The 19,215-nt window shown below is 42.3% G+C and overlaps 1 protein-coding gene across 1 annotated transcript in view; it reads right to left on the reverse strand.

Moving 5' to 3' along the window:
* TMEM163 (transmembrane protein 163) overlaps nt 1-18,861 on the reverse strand; it is a 224,784-nt gene extending 205,923 nt beyond the window's left edge. Inside the window, exons 1-2 of the mRNA XM_054699692.1 lie at nt 18,595-18,861; nt 12,811-12,930 (exon numbers count right to left, since the gene is read on the reverse strand). Coding sequence (XP_054555667.1) covers nt 12,811-12,930; nt 18,595-18,799 — 325 coding nt within the window. The 5' untranslated portion in view covers nt 18,800-18,861. The remainder of the gene's footprint in view (nt 1-12,810; nt 12,931-18,594) is intronic.
* Between the last annotated feature and the right edge of the window lie 354 nt (nt 18,862-19,215).

Genomic DNA, 19,215 nt, shown 5'->3' on the forward strand with positions numbered 1-19,215 from the left:
ACCATCCAGTATTTTTCTTTTTCTTTCTGGCTTATTTCGCTGAGCATGATCCCTTCCAGTGCCATCCATTTGCTGCAAACTGCATGTGTTTATCTTTTTTGAATGCTGAGTAATATTCCATGGTGTATATGTACCACATCTTCTTGATCCAGTCATCTATTTTTGGGCATTTGGGTTGATTCCAAAGCTTAGCTATTGTAAACAGTGCTGCTGTAAACATAGGGGTGCAGGTGCTCTTTGGAGTTGATGTTTCTGTGTCCTTTGGGTAAACACCTAGGAGTGGAATTGCTGGATCATATGGAAGCTCTATGTTTAGTAGGTCAAGAAATCTCCACACAGCTCTCCATAGTGGTTGGACCAGTTTGCACTCCCACCAACAGTGCAGGAGAGTTCCTTTTTCTCCACAACCTCGCCAACATTTGTTGTTGCTAGTTTTTTTTAATATGTGCCATTCTCACTGGTGTTAGATGGTATCTCATGGTAGTTTTGATTTGCATTTCCCTGATTACGAGTGATGGTGAACATTTTTTGATATGCCTGTTGGCCATTTGCATTTCCTCTTCAGAGAAGTTTCTTTTTAGCTCTTCTGCCCATTTTTTGACTGGACTATTTTCTTTGTTGTTGTTGAGTCTCATCAGCTCTTTGCAGATTTTTGTGATCAGTCCTTTATCATTAGTGTTGGGTGCAAAAATGTTCTCCCAGTTGGTGGGGTTTCTTTTAGTTTTTGTTATTGTCTCTTTTGCTGTGCAGAAGCTCTTTAATTTGATGTAGTCCCAGTTGTTTATCTTTGCCTTCACTATCACTGCTTTGGGTGATGTGTCTGTAAAGATGTCTTTGATGTGAATATCACGCAGTGTTTCGCCTATATTTCCTTCTATGTATTTTATGGTTTCAGGTTTTATGTCTAGTTCTTTAATCCATTTTGAGTTGGTTTTTGTGTATGGTGTGAGGTAGTAGTCAAGCTTCATTCTTTTGCATGTAGCGACCCAGTTTTCCCAGCACCATTTATTGAACAAACTTTCTTTGCTCCAATGCATAGTCTTTGCTCCTTTGTCAAAGATTAGTTGACCATAAATCTGTGGGTTTATTTCTGGATTTTCTATTCGATTCCATTGGTCTGTGTGTCTGTTCTGGTTCCAATACCATGCAGTTTTGATGATTATGGCTTTGTAGTATAGTTTGAAATCTGGGAGTGTGATGCCTCCATTCCCTTCTTTTTTTTTTTTTTTTTTTTTCAGAAGAGCTTTGGCTATTCGGGGTTTTTTGTGATTCCATATGAATTTCATCAATAATTGTTCTATTTCTTTGAAGAATAACATTGAAATTTTTATTGGAATAGCATTGAATCGGTATATTGCTTTTGGTAGGATGGCCATTTTAATAATGTTTATTCTTCCAATCCATGAGCAGGGGATGTCTTTCCATTTCTTTGTATCTTCTTCTATTTCTTTTAACAGTGTTTTATAGTTTTTTTTGTAAAGTTCCTTTACCTCTTTTGTTAGATTTATTCCCAAGTATTTGATTTTTTTTGTTTCGATAATAAAGGGGATTTTTTTTTCATTTCTTCTTCTTCGGATTTATTGTTACTGAATAGGAAGGCTTCTGACTTTTGCATGTTGATTTTGTATCCTTTCTATGGAGTTTTTGGGGTTCCCTATGTAGATTATCATATCATCTGCAAATAGTGATAGTTTGACTTCTTCTTTTCCTATTTGGATTCCTTGGATGTCTTTCTCTTGTCTTATTGCTCTGGCTAGACTTCCAGTATTATATTGAAAAGCAGTGGTGAGAGTGCACATCCTTGTCTTGTTCCAGATCTTAATGGAAATGCTTTCAGCTTTTCACCATTGAGAATGATACTGGCTGTTGGCTTGTCGTATATGGCCTTTATGATGTTGAGGTATGTTCCTTGTATCCCAAGAATTTCAAGGGCTTTTATCATGAATGGGTGTTGCACTTTGTTGAAAACTTTCTCAGCATCTATTGATATTATCATATGGTTTTTATATTTCTTTTTGTTGATGCATTGGATAACGTTGATTGATTTTCGGATGTTGAACCATCCTTGTGTCCCTGGAATGAATCCTACTTGGTCGTGGTGAATTATCTTATGGATACACTGTTGGATTCTGATAGCTAAAATTTTATTGAGGATTTTTGCATCAGTGTTCATTAGGGAGATTGGCCTATAGTTTTCTTTTTTTGTGTTGTCCTTGTTCAGTTTTGGTATTAGTGTAATGTTGGCTTCATAGAACGTGTTAGGTATTATACCTTCCTTCTCAATTTTTTGGAAGAGTTTGTGAAGGATAGGCACCAATTCGTCTCTGAATGTTTGGTAGAATTCATTTGTAAATCCATCAGGTCCTGAGCGTTTGTTTTTGGGGAGGTTTTTGATTACCATTTCAATTTCGCTAGTTGTAATTGGTCTGTTTAGGTGTTCTATTTCTTCTTTATCAAGCTTTGGGTGATTGTAGAGTTGTAGGAATTTGTCCACCTCCTCTAGATTGTTGAACTTGTTTCCATACAACTGTTCATAGTAGTTATTAATCTTTTGTACATCTTTGAGAGATGAGATGATTTGATTTGCCCTCTTAATTTACAAACATAATGAATCATAATAAATATACCAATCATACCATCCTTGTAATCCTAAACCATACAGCAAGGTTAGTGTGGTGATTTATTGTTTTGTTTGTTATATTAACACAGAGAAATTCACTTTGCTAAAACCTGATTTAAGATTTTTGCATCTTTATTCATGAATGACAGATCTATAAATTCTTTATTTTCTTTGATTTGGCATCTAGTCTAGTTTGAGAACTAGCAGACTACTAGTCAAACTAGTAAACTAGTTAGAGTACTGGTCTGAAAATGACATGGGAAGGTTTCCTTCCTTTGCTCTGGGACAGAATACATGAAATTGGAATCGTCTAATCCTAAAAAAAAAAAAAAGCACCTATTTAAAAAACCACATGTCCTCGATCAGACTTTCTCAACTTCCACAGTATTGACATTTTGGGCCTGATAATTCTTTGCTATGGGGTTCTGTCCTGTGCATTGCAAGATCTTTAGCAGTATCCCAGACTTCTACCTACTAGCTGCCAGTAGCAATACATTCCCAGTTGTGACATCAGAAATGTCTCTTGACATGTCAGATGACCTTTGGGATGAGAAGGACAGAAGATCACTTCTGGTTGAGAATTAGTGACTCAATTAAATTCTTTATTAAAAATACTTGGGCATTTTACCCTTGAGACAATCATGGCAGATTATTATTCTATAAAACTATGCATTTCACCTAAATTTTCAAATTTATAAGCATAGATCTAAATAATTGTCCCATTCCTAAAATTTTCTTCGTTAAGTATTCCTTCTGATTTAAATTTAAATTATTTTTCATTCATTTTCTTTTGTGATCACTTTTAACAGAGTAAAGCCTAATTTTTTAGTCTTAAACAGCATTTAACTTTGTTGACTCTATAGTAACTTTTTCATTAATTTGTGCTCTTAAATATATTGCTTTCTTTTTTCCACTGACCCTGGATTGAATATTTTTCTGTTTCTTAGCCTCTTGTTTTTTGGAAATTTTTCTCATCAATATTAAATTCTCATTTTTTTTTTAAGATTTTATTTTATTTATACAAGAGCTGGGGTAAAGGCCAGATGTGTGGGAGGGTGAGAGGATTCACTATTGACAGAGCAGGGAACAGAACAGGCAGACTAACAAAGCACAGTGCTGAGGGGAGTAGCAGGCGAGGCTGGAGAGGTCTGTCGCGCCATGTGGGATTCTGGCCGGCTAGCCAGAACAGTGGGGCTTCACAGTGGGGCTCTCAACTGCTTGCGCCATCAGGGAGGCCCCTATATTTTCATTTTTAAGTTCCAATTTTTTTTAATTATTTAAGTCTCTTCCTTGAGTTACACAAAAATGTGTTTAATTTCCTAATAAGGGGCCTCCCCAGTGGCACAGCGGTTGAGCGCTGGGCTGCGAAGCTGCCCGCAGCCTCTGCAGCGCCGGTTTGATCCCCAGCCGCCAGCGAGAGTCCCACATGGCATGCAGACCTCTCCTGCCAGGCCCGCTGCTCCCCTCAGCAGCATACTTGGTCAGTGTGCCTGTTCTGCTCCCCGCTCTGGTGAATTCTCTCACCCTCCAGCACTTCTGACTGTACCCAGTGCTTGTATGAATAAATAAATAAATCTTTAAAAAAAAATTTTTTCCCAATGAGTATTGTGATTTATAGGATTATTTTGGCTATATTTGATTTCAAATGATCATTGCATTGCAGACAGCTATAGCAGGATAAAGAACCTATAGTTTACACAACCTATAGTTCTTTCAACTATAGGTTCTTAGTACTTACATAAAATTTTCTTTGTGACTTGGGACAGATCACCTTTTATATACATGTTCCATGATGTTAAAACTCATTTGCTTGATGTGTGGTTCTATATTGACCCATGGAATTGGTGTTCCTTAAACTGAAAACTCTAGTATCTAAACCAACCTGTCCCCAAATTTTATTTACCTGATGGATTTAATCCATTTACCTCTTTTTAACCGAAATCACTGGATTTGTTTCTCATTTTATTTTGCACTGTGTATGCTTTTTCTTCGCCATTTTACTTCTCTTGCACGGAATAAGATCAGTTCCCTAACTCTCTTTGGTTTGAAAAGTATGTATTCCATCAATGCTAAGACATTGCTAAAAACACTAAGTCATCTCTATTTCTTCTCTTCTGTTTTTTAAGTTCTTGTTTGTTTATACTGAAATTTTTCCTACTTTCCATGTCTCAGAAAATATGAATTGAAATTATCACTTTGTGCCACACTATGGGTAAGTCACGCCAACTGTATTTGGTTCATTAAATCTCAACTGTTCCTGATTCACTTACTATATTTTTATTACAGATTGTACTATTTGACTCTTTCAGGGAAATGCAGCAGGATGATTCTTCACATTTACTTTTGCTTCCTCAAAAAAACCCACTAAACCGAGAGTTGAGGAATTTTTAAAAGTAAATTCCAATAGAAAAAGAATAGAAGCAGCAAGAAAACTATTTTGGGAATCTAGAAAACTTATGGGCAAGTAATAATTTATCTAGGAGATGCCAGAAAACAAATGGTAACCCAATTTACACCTCAAGACAACCAAAAAAAAAAAAAACCCCAAAAATTAGTAGCACAAATGTAACCAAGAGAAGATTGAATACACAGAAGTTGGTTCAAAGGCAGTTCTCCAACCCCCTCCCCAACTCTGCACAGAAGAGCAATCTGAAGAAGGAGAAAGACTCTCTTGATTAAAGGATTAAGGAACACCAAACTCAGCTTAAGATGGGAAAACCACACTGGAAATGGCAGAGCAAGTCAAGTAGAATGCTAAGATGCCAACTCAGCTCCCAAAAATTGAGCTTCCCAAATGTCAGAGGTTTACACTTTTGACAGAATGGAAAAGCTCCTTCTCTGGGCAACTTGGGAAGCTAAAAAAAGTGTCTGGAAATATTAAACTGAACTCTACCCAAAAAAACAATCCAACCTACAGTGCAGGTCATCCACATGTGTAGCACTTTAGTCAGCATTTTAATATCCACTCTTAATATAAGCAGACTATCACACATCACCACTCATAGGACATCTCCCATAACATGAATGATGAGCTCCAGGCAAACAGGAAACACTCAGAGCATTTAGAAAAATTGGATAGTAGAAGTGAAAACCTCAGTAGAAAGGTAGAAGAAAAAAGGAAATACAGATATAAGGAAATAAAAATAAAATTTTCCAAGAAGTAGAGAAAAAGACAGGCAAAGATAGAAAATAGGGGCATATATGGATGGAAAAGATTCTGCCACAGAAGTTTCATGTGAAGGATTAGGATTTTAGAATAATTTCAGATTTTAATAGCAATAATAGAAGAATAAAGCCTTCAAAACTCTTAAGGAATATTTCCTACTGAGACCCTTCTATTTAGCCATCAATCAAGTGTCAGGATATACTAATGACACCTCAGGTTTGAATGCTTCACCTCCTGATGTTCTCCCCCAGAAGAGTGTAAACTACAAAAAGAAACACATGGTATCCAGGAAACAGGGGACTCAACAGGAAAGAAGTAAAAGAATGCTCAAAAGGTGAAGGGTAACCCTAGGGTGCAGCTGTGCACCAGCAGAAATGGTAATCAGAATGGATCAGAGGAGGTCAAATGACACCCAGAGAGATTTCCTCCATAACAAACTGATAGAATTATCCAAAAAACTACATGCTGAACTAGAGCTAAATAAGAAATATATGCAGAGGAAGTTAATAGACAAAGCAGCTATTAGGGTGACTTTAGTACAATATGACTGGTGCCCTAATGGGGAGCGTGGGATACGGTCACAGGGAAGACCACTCAAGACACAGGAGAAGACAGCCATCCACAGCCAGGGTGTGAGACCTCAAAGGACACTCACCTGCTGATGCCTTAATCTTGGACTCCTAGACTTCAGGACTGTGAGAAAATCCACTTCTTTTGTTTACACAACCCAACTTGTGGCACTTTATTATGGCAGCCCTAGCAAACTCCCGCAGCCATGTTTCATCCTGGTGTGGACATCATACTGAGACCAACACTTCTCACACACCCACCACATGGCGACTTCAGTTTCTGCACTAACAGCTCTGATTTTAAAAGCAGGGGCTCTTCAGAGCTACAGATTGCACTCTCTCTGGCAGGTCAGTGATGCTATCTATTCAAGCCTACTGCACTGTCATGAGAGTTCACCTTCCCCGTATTCCTGAGCTCTTCAAGAGGAGAGTTTAAGGATGGACTGAGGTGAGGACAGATTGTTCCCCTTCTTGGTATCATCCATGGGGCCTAGCACAGCAGACTGTCCATGATCAGCAGGCCCTCACAAAGGACTAGATGGACACACTCGCCCCCCCCGAAAGGAAGATGGGCCTTTAGGCGTGGAAGATGTGGAAAGTGAGGACAGGAACGTGGGGGAAGGAGGGATGTTCCCCTCCCTCTGATTTCATCAGTTTCGTCAGAATCTCAATGCACCTGCACTGCAGCCTTCAGGACAGGGCACCAGTAAGTAACCTCTGGTCAAGGAGACATTAGGCTGGCAATTCACCTGTAAGAGGCAATTCCCAGAGGAGCAGATCATAAGCAGGACAAAATGTGGAACACAAGCATACCAAAAAACCCCTTTTTGTCCAACTGACTAACTGGAAAGAGACTAACAGCAAGAGGAAATGGCCTCAGAAATTTTCCAATTGGCATCACCAGTTTCCCTGAAAAGCCCAGAGCCCAGCAAGGAGGGCCAAAGACCCCCGGGGCCTAATGAGATAAGTCTAGCTGGGGCTTGCTGCCCAGCTCCCCTGAGTCATTGCCAGAGCTATGTGACAAGGACACCCCCATGCTAATGCACCCTGGTCACACTTTTAATTAAAAGCTGTGTGCGGAAAGCAGGAAGAAGGGAGGCAGAATATGCAAGCAGCTGCAAGACCCCTTCTCCACCCTCCCCGCTAGAAACAGCAGCTCATTGTGAGCATGGAGACTCAAAAGGATGCACTCCCTGCCAGTAGAATCCTGGATCCGATCCCCAGTCCAGAAAGAGATGGAAGGAGAGGGAAAAGTGGGGAGTAGAAGGAGAGAACACAGTTTCCTGCATCCTGTTTATTTACAAAGATGAAGATGGCCCTTAGCATTCCCTTCTGGTCTCCAGGCATTTGGAAGAGCTGCTATTCCTTTGTCTGACATCTTTACCTACTAGCATCCATCCTGAACCCACTGTAGACAACAGTGGGTCTCTCTCTCAGCAAGAGACAGATGTCAACAATCACCCCAGTCCAGCCAACATCTGAGTTATGGGCTGGGACTAGCCTGGAGAAAATAGGAATTCTGCCTTGGAGTACGCCTTTGTGCAAAAAGCAATAATGCAATGATTCAAGTGTTTTGTGTGAAGTTTCTGATTCACAGATATCCATGAGACTAGAGGAACAAAGGGGGCATTTAAATCAGTCTGGAGGACCAGGAAAGGCTTCCTGGAAGAGGTGATCTTGCATCTTCACTTGGAGACATAAGTAAGCGTGAGCTAGAAAATCAAGGCTTGGGATCAGGAACAAAAGACATTTGAACCCAAGGGACGAGGCAGTGCCTGGGTCTAGGGCAAAGAGCAGGATGCAACATTTGGAGACTACAAGGAGCATTTGTGAGCTAAGGTGGCAATAAGCTGAGAGATGGGGGAGATGAGTCAGCCAGGAAGGAGGAAGCAAGATCATGAGGGGCCTCACAGTATGAATAGGGGCCTGACTAAAATGCTAGTCTGATTCCCTGTGTTACAGTGAGCTAGCAGCTTAGGGTTGTGGGGGTGACAGGCACAGAATATTTGATGATATGACCACAAGGAGACAGGATCCCAGAGCAGGAAGTGTCAATAGGGTGAGGTTCCCAAAACACTTTCAGCCTGTGCCTCCCCACTGGTTTCCATCCTCAGAGCAGCCTCCATAGTTATCATTTCCCCAGCACACTTACAAGGAGAAATTATCCCACAAAATACCCCCAGGATGTGGCTCACAGACTTCCTGCCCACATCCCCCTCACTGTGTCACCAGGTTAAACAATGGCAGCCAGTCAGAGGTTGGGAGGTTGCTCCTGAAGATTCTCCACTTCCAATTTCACTTTGTACAAAACTATGAAAATAGTAGCTTTTGAGGAGGCCTATACTATCTCTGACAGACCAGTAAAGATAGAACACTGTAAGACATCATCTCTAAAGAAGTAGCAGAAGTGCATACAGGCACCATATACAGGCTTGTATACGCACCAAAAAAAAGGTCTTTAAAAAGACACAAGGCACTGGCAACCAAACCTCCAAATACAAAAAGAAAGTGACTCCTTTCAGAAGTTTTTCTCATTCTTAAATCCATTGATTCACTAAATTTTTGAGTGAGCTTTTTCTGAGAAAAGCTTGCTTAGGAGTACCTTTTTTTTTTTTTAAATAGGAGCTGTGTGTCTTAGGAAAGGCTTTCTCCTGAGAAAATTTCAAATACATCTTCATTTCCCACAGAACAGAACATGTATTGAGTGCCTAAAAATGAACTTGCACTCATTCAAAACTCAACTCATTTTCCTAAATCATTCTAGCAAAGATATCAGTGATGTAAAAACTTTAAATTTAAAACAAAATTCTGTTCTCTTTCTAGCCTCATTATTAAAACAGATTTTTTAAAGGTTTGTTCATAACAGGATTGCCATTTTCCATGCTGCCTACCGATTATAAACAGAAGCAATTTTAAAACCAAACGAGGACTCCCTCTGAAATATTCAAGATGTATTACCATCTGGTTTTATATCAGCATTTGAACAGATCCAAAAATCACTATTACCAAGCATTATCAAAAATAGTTCATCTTCCTTCAAAGCACATGTTCCTTTCAAAATACTTTCAAGTCACAAACTTTGAAAGTTTGCCTCATTTTTCAAACTCCATCAGACACAGGAATGTCACCCACAGTCACACACACAACTAATTTATACATACAGGTAACTTAGTAATACTGGCCAAGGCTAGTTTCTTTCATGAGGTCTTTTAGAAACAACTAATTCAAGAAAACACAGCATTAAGCCTGGGGGCTTACCAGAAATGAAGGAAGAACAATTATTATTTGCAACATACATACTATGCCCATATGAATCTTCTAGTTGACTGAGAAAAGAGATATCAGAGATATCCCCCAAATGTAAATAAATCTATCCTTTTTATTTCCAAAGACAAAAGAGACAATAGTGCTTCAAATTAAAGATCAGCATCCATAATTAAATAAAAAATGGCAGGTGAGGGAGTGAAGGTAGGAATGTCAACTGACCACAGTAGATGCAGAAGCAAGACATTATCTTTAGAGAGTGAGTGACCATAAGCATGATCCAATTGTTTCAATTGTTTACCAAATAAATGAGACTAGTATGTAAACAAATCTTCAGATGAAATTTCTTAATCTTTCTTATTCATTCACTTAATCTTGAGTGTCTATTCCAGAAAAGGATGGATGTTCTTCCTGCCCCCAAGAATTTATCATCCAGCAATAGCAAGAAGACAAGTGATGATAAATACAGTCTTTTCTTCACTATGATTATCACGCTTTCCCCACATATGCACACACACTCCAAAAACTTCTCTGCTCCTCAAAGCAACACATGTAATTGCAAAGAAATTCTCTTTAAAAAAAAAAAACAAAACAAAAAAACCACTATCTGGTTCAACCTAACCGTTTCATTGGAAAGGAAAGAGATTTACCAAGCCACATTATACCATCTCTGTCACCTGCTTCCTTGGAGAATAAGACTGAGACTACTTGTGACACTTTTTAAAAAATATATTCATTGCTATTTCTGAAACTTACAATTCTCCTTTAGGTGCTAACTTAAACATAACTTCCAATGTAAGTTTATGGTGCTTAATCCCTATTGATTTTCTTTCTATTCAAAACGCTGAAGGAAAATAGAGCCTCCCTGGTGGTGCAAGAAGCACAGCACTGTGAAGCTATACGCAGCCTCTGTAGCACAAGTTCAATCTCAAACCAGCCAAGGAGCTACCCACATAGTGCAGCAGACCTCTCCTGTCTCTCCACTGCTCCCCTCAGCAGTGTATTTCAGTCAGTCTGCCTGATCTGTTCCCCACTCTGTCTCTGGTAAATGCTCTCAACCCCCCCCCACACCTCTGGCCTGTACCCCGGTTCTTGTATGCATAAATAAACCTTTTAAAAAAAGAAATGTATGAGTCTGTCAACATAAAATGATACTTTAGGAGGGATTTTAAATATTGCACTCTGTAAATACATTTAGGAAAATAAAGAGTAAAACCAACAACCCTAAGGAAACTACCAAAGACCACATGGGTTGTGCAGGGGTGATGGTGCGGGGGTGATGGTGCAGGGGTGACTTGGTGATGGGAATTTCACAGGAAATCATACATTGTACAAAAATGAAAGATGATGTAATAAATATATATAAAATAAACATAAAACACACACACCCTCCTGTATAGTTAAAATGAGAAAAAAATATCACTCATCATCTACATTTTTGGTCTTAACTAAACTGGAACAAAAAGCAACTTGGGAACAAATTGAATGTACTATAGAAAATAACACAGATCATGGTAATATATGCCAATGCCAACATTTTATGGGCAAGAAGTTGATTAGATACTTGCTACAGTAAAGGGGTAAAAGCGTCATTTTAAAAAGAAGAAACCCTTTTCACAAAGCAACATCCTAATTCCGTATGCATTATGCAGCAGTCTTTTCTTATTAAAGGAAATGGAACAAAATTTTCAATATAACTCAATTGATCAGGCATAACATGTGAAACCAAAATTTCCTCATAATCTTTCCCTATTATGAGATTATGTATATCAAATGTAATATTCTCCCAAAGACATGCTCAGTATTTCTTCACATTTGGGTCCTTATTCGAACACCCACAACATAAAGTTGTAACAGCTTTATTAGACTCACAGAAATAGCTGAGTAACTATTATTCTATTTGTAATTCGCCTCTCTTCATTCCATTCCTCTTTCTTTACATATGTAAATTATGGTGTCATATCCAGAGCCCACCACCAGCCACCACAACCAAATTATCCTCCAGGGATATCAATCTGGCTTGTTATTCTTGTTTCAGCATAAAAAAAGAGAGAGGAAGAAGTAGCTATTTTCAGGAATCAGAATTTGATTAGATTTCTGGCTTACTGGTATACGTTTAGACTCTAAAAAGCTTTACCCTGCGCTTCTAAATGTTTGGCTTTTTTTTTTTAGAGCCAAGATGTGATACAGTGTTTCCCATAAAAATTGCTTCAAGTAATTTATGCCTAGTTTTAGAGAGAGCATTTGGTCAAATTCTAATATTCCCTCTTGGGAGCCAAGACCAACTTCCAGCAGATCTAAATATGCAAAACAGAATTATGAACCACACAAACAAAGCTATATATTCAAATGGACAGTCTTTTCTCCAACTCTGAGTGTTTTCACCAGACACACTATATGGTAATTATCACTTAGGAGACAGATCTATCTGTTAAGGTAATAAATTACCACAAAATGTGCAAAATACATTTCTCTTCCATCATTTAAAAAAACAAAACAGTGTTTTCTACCTAGGTTAAGCTGAAGCGGAATGTCATTGTTTAAATTTCTGAATTATCGCACAATTAATAAGAATAGATGTGTGCATTTCTACAACTTGCAAACGTTAACTGAAAAAAAACGTATGGCATAGGGCTGCCACAGGGAGAAAGTGTCCAGCTCTCTTCATTTTTTTTGATTGTAATAAATGCTTTTATTTCTGTGGCCAGGGAAACTTGACTGAGGACCCGCCCTTCTTTCTTTCATGTATATGATTTTAATTTAAACCTTGCAGAGGTATACTAAGGGTAAAGGAGAGAATGTACTACAATATTGCACTCATCTGGTTGCATCAGGCTCAAAATATGAATCTCAAGGATATAGATTTGTCACATGTCAGCCCAAGCTGAAGTTATCCACCAAGAGAATATTTTCACTATTCAGCTGACAGCCAGAATCCACTTCCACAAACCTGCATACTGATGAGAGCCAAGGTTCCCAGTACTGCTCTCCATTTCTTCTTAACCACCTCATCCCTCTGCAGAGAAACGAAGCCATTTGACTAATTTATAAGTACCCTGACTATTGAACCAGCTAAAAAAAATTTACTCATCAATAACAGTCAACTAAAAGCAAAAGCACATCCCGCAGGAATCAGAGAATAAAACAGGCAACACCAGCAGGTATCGATCAGCAAGGCTCCAGATACTCACTGAAGGCAGCCACCGCCAGGGCCAGTGTAACAATAATGGAGAACCAGGAGACCCACAAAGCCTTCTTTCTGTAGTTCTGGGCTTCATGGGGTTTTAGTCGAGTGCTGCTTTCTAGCAAGCCTGACAAAAGCAAGGAGAAAAGGAAGTTAGATGTTTCCTGATTAAGGAACCCACAGCCAAGGCAACACATTCTTATACAAGGACTGCAAACTAACAGCCAGAGGGTCAAGATGTGTTTTGTTTGGCCTACACTGTATTTAAACAATTAAGAAAGTTGATATGAAAATCAACCTTTCTGGCATCTCTTGAAAAATCCCAGGCTCTGGGAAAATAGGCATCTGTTCCTGCAGGGTAACAGCAGCTGACCTCTTTAGAAGGCATCTGTAGTGGCAGGAATGACACAGGGCAGGTTCTCTATGACCGGAGCAGACAGGGTAAAGGAGCAGTCCTGGAGCCCTCAGTGGCTTTTCAGGCTTTTATTGGGATTTACCAGGTATACAGCTGGCAACGGGTACCGGGGTCCCCCAGCAAGTCTTCACTCTTTCTGGGCTCTCCGGCCTTCTTTCGCGTTCTCTCTGCTTCTGCTATACTGGCGTCCCTGTGACACCACCCTTATAAGCCCAGTCTTAGCCCAGGTGAATCCCATCTACGTATGCCCACACCCTATTCCAGGTGCCCGTCATCAGGGATGCACTCAGGACCGCAAGTTTCCATCATCAATCCTAATGGCAGGAGGGCAGAAAAGCCTGATACTTTTTATTTACCCTACAGCATCACAGGCCCCATCACTCTTTGACCTAATGTAGGATTCCAGCTAGCCCCTGCCCTGTGTCAACTTGCTTGTCTCACACAGGTGCTGCCCCTTCCATAAAGCCCTGTGTATGGAAAGGGGCAGGAAGAGCCTGCATTGTGTTGGGCTTTTAGGCTCCTCAGCTGTGGGCACTGATTTGCATTAATCCACCATCACAGGCCCTGCTGATGGAATGGGTTTTGCCCAAAGTGTTGAATCATGGAAGACAAGAGACCAATGTGCTCCCCCTGACAAGTAACGGAGAAAGGCCATTTCTCTTTAACCACAGCCAACAACAAAATCAGGACTAAATCATACACCTATATACTTTCTTCCATCCTCCTTCTACTCTACAATACCTGTATGTAAAAAAAAAAAAAATTGTCAGATTAAAGTGAAATAAACCTGCTAAAACTAGGGTAAGCTTCTGGGGTAGGCCAAGTGTAAGGTTTATTTTTGTCTCCTATGGCTTCAACATTGAGAGACCTCAACAGTAACAGAAAAAAATCATGATGACCACAAAGCAATGCCTGAGTTTCTTTTCAACAGCCTTGGGTTAAGAACTAAAACATTTTCAGTATGATCCTGATTTATATTTTTAATTCCCCTTTGAGAGTAGGTCATACATGGCATCTCTTTGTTGGGCATGGAGAATCAAATTTTGAGTCATGCATTTCCCATAAACAGGAGTTTAGGATACTATCTCTGGCTAAACAAGCCACAATATACCCTCAGAATGGAATAGCCTCACACAACAGCTCCAATGAAAAATTGTGAGTCAAAGCTTGGACACTCATTTGTAAAATATTGCAGAGCATGCAACTAGTCACACCTACACACCATGTAAAGGGCGTCATTCCATTTGAAAGACTGGACACCACACTAAGCCTCTAATTGCCCAAAACTGCACCCTGTTCAAAAATTGTAAAAAGCACTTCTCAGTTCTATTTATCATCCAGATTCTACACTGAAATGTCAAGAAGGCTGCTTTACTAAACCTAGCTTACAACCCAGAGATTTTTAAGTGATCAAAATTTATGGACTTATATGGGATCAAAAAGTAGATGAGGCAGCAAGCATAGGTTTATAACCACCTCCCTCTCCCTGTAAAAATTTCCTCAAACCTTCCTGAAAAAATATACTTAGGTGGGGAAAAGAAATACATTGAATTCTGTTTTGGCAGACATGATTTCAAATTAAAACCCTTTTGTCCACCTCTTTCTGTCCTTTCATCTACTTCTCTAGCTGCCAAAAAAACCCATTCTAATTTTCAACTATGATCACCCTTGTCTGTCTCCAGAGCCACAGTCTAGAATGAACAGGTCCCACATACTCCCAATAATTTAGTTTCTTTTTCCCAAATGATACAAAAATCTTTCTTTCATCTTAGCCAATTGATTTTCAGGAGAAGTGAAGCTGTAACATGTAAGTAGTGACTCAAATAAGCAGTTCATTTGTTGGGTATTTTGACAGCAACAATCTCAAGAGGTTTATCCACTAAGGGTAAAAACAAAGTTCCTTTTAGAAGATTTAATTTTGTAAGAGAAAAGAGTGATTTGGGTTTTATATTCTGTCACATGACATTTCTTTTCCCTTTCAAAGTCAACTGTTTCCCATAAAATAACCAGTCCTGACCACACACACCAATCTCCACACTTTGCCCCACAGTGGGCCAGTATCCCAAAGAGAATTTTAGACAACAGTCCACACGGGTTGGACAGCCCTGTTAATAAGATGGCTCATGGGTCCTCTCGGTAGCAGGACTGGTGGTTTTCTCCAGGTCTGACCCTGTGTTTTAAATTTTAAAAATGGAGTAAATGCTATGAAAGATTACCCAAGAAAGGCTCAATTTCCCAATTCTATCCAGCTTTGCTTATTTTCTTAAAGGTTTTCCTTTCTAAAATTATAGGTGATACCAAGAATGAAAATTTTTCCATTCCTCAAAGGGAAGTGGAGTACAATAACCAACAAAAACTGAGTTCATAAGTAACTGGCCCACATACAGCTGCCTCCATCTGCAACCTTGTGCTGGCTGCATGCACACTTACAAGCCATGGAGAAAGGATTGAAATGCCTACAGTGAAATAATTTGAAACTGGGTTTCAAAGTTAGACAAAGGCAGCAGTCTAGACAAGCTAAAATAGGACTCAGATTTGCATGCAGGGCTGAGTCCTTTCTACCTATCATTGACCTCTCCTTTAAATTTCCAATTTCACATATTTATAATTTGGGCCTCGCAGGCATAAGGGTTGTATTGATGAAGGACTGATGCCTTACTATTTGAAGGGAAGTGGATACAAGATCATGTAGGGAGACAAATTATCAGTAATTTTCATGCTATTGTGAAATAGTTCCAACTGCTTCTCCTATGGGCTACTCTAGGATTCTCTCAAGAAATGAGACTATTAGATTGGAAGGAATATGCAAAAGTTTGCGATGTTCTAAGGCTAGGCTAGGCTCTGTGGCTTGTGGTAGAATGGTAGGGAAACATTTTAGAGAGATGCACAGGTATTAAAAAAAGGGTGGGGGTGGAAACACCTAAGACAAACTTGTCTTATTTTTGTATTTAGTTTCTAAAGGTCTTAGATCACAGAGCTCTCGCTCCCTGAACATCAAGACTCAGTCAAATGGCACTTCAGTTACTGACATTATGAGCTAGCAAGGTTTCAGGGAACTAGCCTATATCACTTCTAAGGGGAAAATATGTATCTCCAAACTTCCAAAACATTTTGAAATTATAAGGCAACCCTTTGACTAGAGTGAGGTGCAGTCTGTAATAGAGTACTGATAGCTCAGAAGAAATATAGAACAAAAGAGAAGACCAAATACTGGTACATAACCAGATATCCACTCCCGCACACCCTTATAGGTATTCAGTCCTAAAAGGGAGAGCCAGGCATGATGGAGTGATGCACAGCACCTACTGCTGAGGTTTCCTCCTTCTCTAAATTCTCTCACCAGTGGGGCAAAGGTAGCAGCAACAGAATCAACTCAAGGGACACAAAAAATTGATAATGGAAAGATGTTGCCCAACCCCCAGAAGCCCCTCCCCCAAAAAACAGAAATACAAAATATAATAAACCTCCCCAGGTAACCTTTGCATTTATTTAATTAAAATGACTCGATTATTAACTTTTTGCTCTCAGGAACAGACCAAACAAAAGAATGTCACACTGACTTTCAGCCTTCAATGCCACCTGGCACTGGATTCTTGAGGGATAGGGTTCATCCTAACAGAAAGGCTGTGTTTGGCATGCAGGGCTTCACACTGTCACCGTTTATAAACAGTGAGTGCTTTCATGCTATAATATAATGGAAAATGAAATTCAGTTGACCAGTGGAAAATAACCTTAAGAATAAATTCAGAAGGGCTTTTTTACACTTGAGCATGACTAGGAGATGATGCTAAATATTAACTCACCCTGGCACTTCTTTCCCTCCTATCACTCAGTAGGGTGGGGAGAAATGGGCTACTTTGACAGATGACCTGCAATGCTACAAAATTAAGCTCAGCCCTGAGGTTTTTCTTCAACACAAAAAATTTTAATCCTTCATTATTAGTTGCAGAGTGAACGGTAATTAATACTATCTACAATAAAACGAATAGGTTTTGCTGGATGCTTGTGATGGCACCAATCATTAGCCCAAAATGCTATCTATTAATGTGAGAAAAGGAGGAGAAACTGCAACATAGGTGCAGAACTCCTTGCAACTGGAGCGGCTCCAGGTCTCACAGAGCATCCCTGCCGATTCTGTAAAAATTGTCGTTTCCATGCCTTTCCATTCCACATGCTACATTTTACATTTTCTAAGAGGAAAGAGATCGTGTCTGCGAACACTAAACCATAATAAAAATGTACAGAAGATACTAAGAATAGGATAGAAACCTGCTAAGACTAAAATATATAAATCCGCCACGACCAAGAAAATAAGGCTTCCAAGAAAAGGGGGTGGAGGTGGCAAAAAGCCGGCTCCCCACCGTTAGGCCTGGCTGCAAGAACCCCGCTTCGGTCACCAGCTGGTTTTAGCAGGACCACTGAGTCATTTTTTCAGGAGGCCCACAATTTTGGTTTCAGCAAGAAGCAGGAAAGGTATAGACGTGGCCATTCATTAACAGGGCTCCAGCCGCTGAGCCAGAGAAAACAAGGGAGGCGAGGAAGGAGAAATAAAAGGAGAGAAAGACCCGGGAACGAAGAAGGGGCTCTCTCCTGCTTCCTGCCGGCTACTCAAACGGGTTATAAGGGCTGTCGGCGGGAAGGTAGGGTTTGGCCTCCCAGGAGAAAAGGGTTTTCTGGGTTCCAGGCCAGTGTGTTGGAAGGGATTCTGAAGATGGGGACACGCGCGCTCCAGGAACCACCAGGCTCCAGCGGCATCCACCGCGACGAGGTTGGTGGCCCGAATCCCTGGAACCAGTCCTCCGCCCCCAACACCTATAACGGAGCAGCGGCCCACGGCGAACTGGGTCCCCTGTGAGTAGGTCGGGGCCACCCTGCGCGCCTCGGTTCGCCCCGTGCCGGATCTGGCAGCCCGGCGGCCCGCAAGGGACTCCCCAGTCTAAACCCGCACAGGGAAGTTCTCGGGGTGAGCCGCCGGGGGTCGGGAGGGCTTGGGAGCAAAGACGCACCGAGCACAGTGCTCCGGGAGCTTAGGAGAGCCCGCAGTCCCCCGGGAGCGCTCGGCTCCGACAGCCAAAAAAAAGGAAAAGAAAAACCGCCCCCCGCAAACTTTTCCAGGGGCGCCGAAGGGGCTGGCGGAAAGGCGGGCGTGAGGCGGCTGGGCTGCGAGGCAGCCGCGCTCGGGTTCCGGGGCAGGAGCCGGGGCTCGGGCGGCGCCGGCTGCGGGAGGTGGGGCTGCGGCCCCCGGCGCCCTCGCCCTGGCGGGGAAGTGCCGGCTCCGCGCCCTCGCGGCTCCGAGGCGCCCCCGGGGAATGGGCGGCCGGCGGCCACGAGTCCTCTTCTCCCCGCCGCGCGCAGAGCCCGGGACGGCGCGCTCACCTCGGTCCTCCAGCCCGTCGCTGAACTGGCCGCTCTCGCTGATCCGCAGCTGCCGCCCCTCCTCGGATTGCGGCGGCTCCCGCGCTGGGGAGCCCAGCTGGCCCGGGCCGGGGGTGGCGGCCAAGGGCGGGGGGCCCCGGGGCGGCGGCGGCGGGACGGCGGGGCCCGTGGGGCTGCGGCGCTCGCTGCCCGCGGCCGGCTCCATGGCGCGGGGCGGTGGATCCGGGAGGCGGCGACCAGCGCGGCGGGGACTCGGGGCAGAAGTGCGAGGCGCCGCGGCTCGGGGCCCGCGGAGGGACGGACGGACTGCGCGGAGAGGAGAGGGCGGGCGCCGAGGAGTGGAGGTGCGCGGGGTGCGGGGGGGTGTCGGGGAGCCGCCGAGGCGCGCTGGTGGCGGAGGCTCGAGCCGCCCTGTCGCTGCGCGCTCCGCCCCCGAGGCAGGTGCGGGCGGCGGGGACCCGCCCCGAGGCCCCAGCGCGGGAGCCCGCGCCCCGAGGCCGGCTGAGGGGGACCGCGCGGGGCCAGCCCCGTGGAAGCTCGAAAGACTTTCGGGGCGAGGGGACCCGCTGTCGCGGGGAGAGGGCCCGGCGAGGGGCTGGCGGAGAACCTGCCCCACCCGCC

The sequence above is a fragment of the Talpa occidentalis genome, unplaced genomic scaffold (genome assembly GCF_014898055.3).
Source record: "Talpa occidentalis isolate TD23 unplaced genomic scaffold, MPIMG_talOcc4v2.1 talOcc4.3, whole genome shotgun sequence".
Taxonomy (NCBI): domain Eukaryota; kingdom Metazoa; phylum Chordata; class Mammalia; order Eulipotyphla; family Talpidae; genus Talpa; species Talpa occidentalis.